General features: G+C 37.5%; 1 protein-coding gene across 1 annotated transcript; it reads right to left on the bottom strand.

Annotated features, from left to right (window-relative positions):
• Positions 1 to 3,034: 3,034 nt before the first annotated feature.
• Positions 3,035 to 5,906, bottom strand: avpr1aa (arginine vasopressin receptor 1Aa). Its single transcript, XM_063002993.1, has 2 exons — positions 5,063 to 5,906; positions 3,035 to 3,348 (listed from the first exon to the last, which is right to left on the bottom strand). Exons 1-2 carry the CDS (start codon positions 5,904 to 5,906, stop codon positions 3,035 to 3,037), a joined length of 1,158 nt encoding a protein of 385 aa, XP_062859063.1.
• Between the last annotated feature and the right edge of the window lie 1,221 nt (positions 5,907 to 7,127).

Here is a 7,127-nt window from a genome sequence, read left to right as displayed (position 1 = left end):
TATTTATTCACACAGATTCACTAGGTACAGCTACCCTCTGCCAGTTTCTGAGAAGTGATAAGAAATCCGAGTACCCAACAGAAACTCTCAAGACACAGAGAACATACAGATCTGAGGACCAGTTGCACCACTTTGCTACTTAAAGCCAGCAAAATGGTATTTAGTGAGTCATGTTTTGAAGTTGACTTAGGTGGGATATAAACCCACAATTCCAAGCTCTGAAGGGTGCTGTCTTATCCACAAGGCCAGAATGAGGATCATGAATATATAATCTTTAAAATAGAATATAAAGCCTTCATTTGTCATATACACATATGCAGGTGTACAGTACAATAAAATTCTTTCTTCGCATATCTTAGTTTGTTTGGAAGCTAGGGTCAGAGTGCAGGATCAGCCATTGTACGGCACCCCTTGAGCAGAGAGGTTTAAGGGCCTTGCTCAAGGGCCCAACAGTGGCTGCATGGCAGAGCTGGGATTCAAACTCTCAAACTTTCAGTTGATAGCCCAAAGCTGTACCCACTAGGCTACCACTGTCCCAATTTAATCATGAATATTAAATAAATTATTATATAAATAATACATTATGAATATGTATTTAAATATGTTTAGTAGTAGTAAACAACTTTAAATCTAATTCTAATTCTCATAATAAAATAGGAAATTAGCTTTTTTTTTTTTTTTGCAACAAAGGAACCAGTAGGCCAGTGGTATTCAAACTGTAGGATGGACCCTGTAGCTTGAGGTAGGGTTAAATTTAGCTGAGGATTGTCTAAAAAAAACTATATGCATTATATAATAATGTAAGGGTGATACAGTGAGATGCTACAATGAGTGACATATCTCAAGTTGGTTTTATGAACTTGGAAAGAATTTTACATGTATAACCAGTATTGTGGATTTCCACTGGGTACTGTTGTTCTCCCACCTCCCAAAATTTGCAAACAGTGCACTGGCCAAATTACCTGCAAATAGGTGTGAATGAGTAAGTGAATAGATAAGTGTATGTTCCACTGTCCATGTCCAGGGAGATTCTGGACCTGTCACAACCCTTGCCAAGATAAAGCCGCTAGTGATTTCATTCAGAAACTGTCAAGAGAGCAGGGGTAGTCTTTGTGAATTTTTTTTTTGATACTTATTGTGGAGATTATGCCAAAGAAAGTCAGAATACCACTGCTGTAGACTACATGTGAAAACAGAACAGCAGCAATAAGGAAAGGGTCATAACTCAAATAATTCTTCCAATTGCTACATTTAAGCTGACTGAAACTTGATTTAGGAAGAATTATTTCTGGAACTATAAGCCCAGGTGACCATGTCTAATCTTGTAAACAACCCACAATTTTCAGAAGACCCAGAACACTGAGTACCAGTTACTGCCAACCCTTTCACATTTTTATTTTAACTTAATTCACATTCAAGCAATAAAACTGGCTTTATCATAATCATCTGTCATTTGGATTGTGCTCATCAAAGCTAAAAACTGAATCCGCTAATTTAGTGGGCACTTAACACCTTAAAATACAATCCCAAATGAGAAAAAGAATGGAAAATGAAAATCAAAAAACTCTAATTAAAAAAATGTTTTTCACATTTACTTTGACTTTGATTGCAGACAGTATGACCCTGAGATATTTTATGTTTCGTCTGGTCAACTTTATCTCATTTGTTAATATACATCCATTCCTGCATTTTAGGCCTGCAACACATTTTAAAAAGATTGAGGTGTGGGCAGTTTAGGGCTATTAATGATGTGGGGAAAAAACAACATAATGATGCGATTTCAAACAGGTGATATTAACAGCTGATTGTAATCATAATTTGGATCGAAGCAGTAACCGCGAAAGGTCTTTGAGGGCCAAAGATGGGCAGATGATCTTCGATTTGTCAGTTTGTGTGAAAAAATGAATAAAATATTTAAAAACAATGTTCCTTAAAGAAAGATTTCCAAAGAAGATTTGCCTATTTCTCCCAATGTGATGCAAAACAATTCAAGGAATTTCAGAGCTTAAAGGGCAAGAGCGCAAGCCTAAGCTGAACTCCTGTGATCTCTAATCCATCAGACTGCATTAAGAACCATCATTCATCAATAGCTGATATAACCACATGGCCAAAAGAGGTTTTACTTTAGCAAACCTTTGCCAAGCACTACAATACAGAGCTACATTCACAAATGCCACTTAAAACTTTACTGTGCAAAAAAGAAGCCTTATGTTAACCATGTCCAGAAGTGGCATCAGGTTCTCTGGGATCTGAAGCACTTGGGATGGATCATTGCATAGGGGAAACATTGTGGTAAAATGAACTAGTATTCCAGATCCTTTTTTGGAAGAAATGGACGGGGTGTGCTAGGGTCTGTCATGTGTTATGATATTGTATTAGTGCCCTTGGTAAAGGTCATTTACATTTCTGTGACGGCAGCATTAATGCAGAAAAGTACATTGAGATCTTAGAGCAACATATGCTGCCTTGAAAATGACATCTTTTCCAATGATGTCTATGCATTTTTCAACAAGACAATGCAAAACCACATGCTACACACATAAAGGCATGGCTGCAAACAAAGAGGGTATGGGGGGTACTGGACTGGCCTGTCTACAGTCCTGTCCTGTCCTGTCCCCTAAAGCATGTGTGGAGAAAAAAAAATGCCACAATTACATCCCCGTACTGTTGCACAACTTAAAGCGTGTTTTATGGAAGAATGGGACAAAGTACCACCAGAAACACTAAATCACTTGGTATCGTGGGAGCCATGACGTCTTTTAAGTGTGGTGAAAAGGAATGGCAACATTACAAAATAGTAAATAATTTACAGTGCCAATTTTTTTGGAATGTGTTGCAGGCCTGAAATGCAGGAATGGATGTTTATTAATAAATGCGATGAAGCTGACCAGACAAAACATAAAATATCTTGGGGTTATAATTACCTGTGTTTGGTGATTGTGGCTGTTGTGTTTTGTCCATGCTTAAGATTAGCTCCATAGCCCTAACACAACTTATTCCTAATTTTGTTACAGGACAGAAAACAAGCAACAACCTATTCCGAGTGTAGTGATGTTATAAAGTGTCTCATCGTAGGCTGAGTGGATGTAGTGTGTTGCTCAGGATTTTTAAAAGTTCCCATATTACATACAGGGCTTCGGTTGGGGAGCTTGGTCAGGATGGTACTCTTCCTTAAACTGCTTTCTGAATCCTCCTTCTTGAAACTGTACTGTCTTTTCTGACAACAGGGAAAGCAACGTGTAAAGTCCTGCAGGAGATGACCACTGAAGAACATATATATCCAGGGGTTACAGCAGCTGTTCAGACTTGCCAGCAAGGCAGACAGTGTCACTGCTGTGTTCTCTGAATCTGCCAGTGTAAACAATATATAAAAACTTTAGCATTACAAAGTAATAGTTTATAAGTAAAGTGAAAAGTTCATATGCACTTATAGGGGTCACAGTCTTGGAAATTATTGAAACATAGCCTTTTAAAAGGTTCACAAATTTAGGTTCTTTTAGGAGTTTATGGTGGGTTTTCTCCTGGTCAAAAATAGACATATGGCAACCTAGATCATTAATAGGTGCTGTATACAGTGTATACTTCATCCACTGGGTTTATGTGTCAAGGTAGTTAAAGAATTCCCTTTTACCCCCAATGCCAGATGAGATTTCTAAATTATCTGATAAAAGTAACTTTCAATGATTGCTGATGTATAACAGCCAACAAATATAAGACAGTTTTACATGACCTGAAGCAACCTATAGTATGAAAATATTTTCTAATACTTTTTCCATATTTCAGGATATGAATGTCCCTATGCATACTGCAAAGTGTTTTAAGAGCTGTTTGATGAAAACGAGAATGGGGTCAAGTGCCTTTTATGGCCTCCTTAATCAGCAGATTTAAATATTACTGCAGACTGAATAGCAGATCTCTACATTTTTATCCCACAAACCATTTATGTATGACAACATTCAAAGAGGAATTCATCACTGGCTCAGTTTTTAACAGACTTGATATAAATATGGTGTTATTGACTTCTGTTATTTTGTCCACCTCAATTTACCTTGTATCTAAATGTTCCTTAGATAAATGTAAGTAGTTAATTTTAGAGGTTAGTTTTTTTCCCCAAAAGTTATAACATATACATTATATTATGATGTAACAATGCAAAATTTACCTATGTGGGATAGTAAAAGGCTATCTTATCGTATCTTCATTATATATGTATATATAAACATACCAGTTTTAAACTAATAATACCTAAATATTACATGTATAGAATTAACACAGATTACAAAAAAGAAGGATCATTTTACTCAAAACAGATTACACATCAGAACTGTGCTCTCCAAATACTAGTAACAGCCACCCAGCCAATCTTATAAATTAAATAGTGTTAAATAGTGTACCTAAGATTTGTTTATATTATATTTTATGTTTACTATGTTTTATTTTTTTTATTTATTCTTTTACAGAATTGATTTTATATATTTTTTAAATGAATGATTCCAGATTATTATTATTGTTATCAAGGTATTAGGCACATTTAACTACATGCAATACAAAATGAATTAATAAATGAACAAATATATACATTTAAGAATGTATATAGGCCAGCACAGCGGCTTATTAACAAATAAGAAATACCCCAAATAAATACAGTAAGTCTTCAATTGGCGCTTTGTCCTGGTCAGGGTCGTGGAGTGTCTGAAGCACATGCCAGAAGAATTACAGTCATTTGCATCTATAGGTTAATTAGCAGTTCCACCTAGTGGAATGTGTTTGATATATAGAAAAAACGATACCAGAAGGAAAGCCACGCCAACATAAAGAAATATTAAAGTCCACACATAGGCAGGATGTAAACCTGGGCCACTGGAGCTGTACTGTCCACATAAATGCATGCATACATACATACATACATACATACATAAATGTGTTCTTTAAGTCTGAGAATAAAACTATAACTAAATAAATGTATAACAGTATATACTCCCTAAGCTGAAATAATTACCTATCTAACAACGAGCATTTATGTTATGTATAATAAATACAGTTATTCCAAAAGTTTACGTACCGTCCCAGAGGAAGTTTTCATCCCAAACTGACCACATCTGGACGATGAAAAACGGTGCCCAGCACACGATGTACGCCAACACGATGACAAAAGTCATTTTAACAGTCCTGAGTTTGGCTCTGGATATGTTACTGACACTGCTCACCAAACTGTTCCCAATCAACCCGTTCTTCAACACACCATCCTTCTTCGTCTTGCACCGAAAGTTCCTCCAGATGCTGCGGCATATGAAACTATAACATATGATCAGAACTATTACTGGGACGAGGAAGATACCCAATGTGATCCAGGTGATGTACGCGCGGATGCCCCACGGCTGGATGAAGTGACCCCAGCAGTCATAGACGTCAGAGCCGTTCTGGATCTCGCTGAGAGAGAAGATGAAGTACTGTGGGGTGCTGAGTACCAGGCTGCCCAGCCACGTGCCCACGATCATGATGTAGGAGCGGTGCGTGGGCTGCTGCAAGGTCTTAAGCGGGTGGCAAATGGCAATGTACCGATCCACCGTCATCATCACCATCATGTAGGTAGAAGCGAACATCCCCAGCACCTGCAGGTGCTTCACGATCCGGCACAGAAAGTCCGGCCCGTAGAAGCGGAAGGTTATTTCCCAGCACAGTTGTGGTAACACCTGGAAAAAAGCCACCACCAGGTCTGCCAGGCTAAGGTGCTTGATGAACAGGTGCATGCGCGATGGTTTCCTCTTGCTTTTGCACATAGCGGCCAGCACGCTGAGGTTGCCGGCGACTGCCACCACTAAAGTCAAGCTCAGCACCGTGATCTCCAGCTTGGCCACCTCCTCATTCCGACCAAACGGGTTAGTCTCGTTGGCAGACAGATTCATTGCTTAGGCATTGGGGGTATTGTGGTGAAGAGTTTTTTTAGGTTGCTAAATTTTAAAGTACGCGTTTGCTGCTTTTCTCCGTGGCATGTTGTTGTTGCGCCTCTTTTTCCAGATGTTACAGGTGTTTTAACGCTACAGTAAAGCGCGCTTTGCTCAGAGCGCACGCAACCTCGAGTTGTATTTTTCTTTCTCCTAGTGTTCCACTTCTCCTGGATCTATCTGCTTGTTCTCTGCTTTCCGTTACTCTTTCGCTTTGTGCGTATTTTGGAGCAGAGCAGCTATATAAACGCGTCAGATTCAGACACTTGTGAGAACACCCACTACTTTATTTTCTAGCCAATCATATTGCGCACATGCGGTCAAAGTCGACCACCCCACAAAGCCAGTCACCAGAACTCCCATTTGCAAATTCCTATTAAATACAATGTGCCCCCTTTCAGATTGCTTGATTTTGCATATTTTAATACTAAATTATTTTAAAGCACAGAGTACAACATGCAAATTAAATACTTGAATAAGAACATTTTGTAAAACCATTTTATTTATTAAAGAAACAAAGGTGACTATTGATTATACACTGTAAGCCCGGACTTTATATTTAATCAAACATTTTTAGTACAACATACATAAATTATTTAAGTTTTTTTGCTCTACTATAAAATGCAGAGTACATTGTACTAATTTGAGTACACATTTAAATGTGCTAAAAGATTTAAGTTTACTAAACAAAAAAAATTACTTTTCTACCAGATTAACTTAAAAAAGTTAAGTTAAGGTAATAAAACAGAAAAACGCCCTCATTTACATGTAAGTCCACCTTTTTTCAGCTTGCTGTTGGTGAATCAGGCAGCCATTTGTTTTAACTTTTGAAACCTGTTGTTGCAAATTACTTTTAACTTTTCATTGAAGGCTTTTTGCAAAAGTAAACTTGTCTTCCTGAAATGTCTTTTGTGAAGTGGAACCTTTGTGAACCTAAGTGGACAAACATTTTCTTCCTCATTATGCTATTTTTGAGTAGCATGTACACCAGTCTGATGGGGCTTTTTCATCTTCCGTCTAATTTTGGTAAGTGTTGTACTTTAATTAACAATTTTGTTTAAAATAAATGATCTTAATGTTGACACTAAATAAATAATCAAACAGCGATGCTTTATTTGCCGTATTTAGGCTACATGCTAGCATGTTAGCATGCTAGCCTTCATACGAAGCAAAGAGTGTGCT

Source organism: Trichomycterus rosablanca, chromosome 1 (genome assembly GCF_030014385.1).
Source record: "Trichomycterus rosablanca isolate fTriRos1 chromosome 1, fTriRos1.hap1, whole genome shotgun sequence".
NCBI lineage: Eukaryota > Metazoa > Chordata > Actinopteri > Siluriformes > Trichomycteridae > Trichomycterus > Trichomycterus rosablanca.
This window is presented reverse-complemented; position numbering and strand designations above follow the sequence as displayed.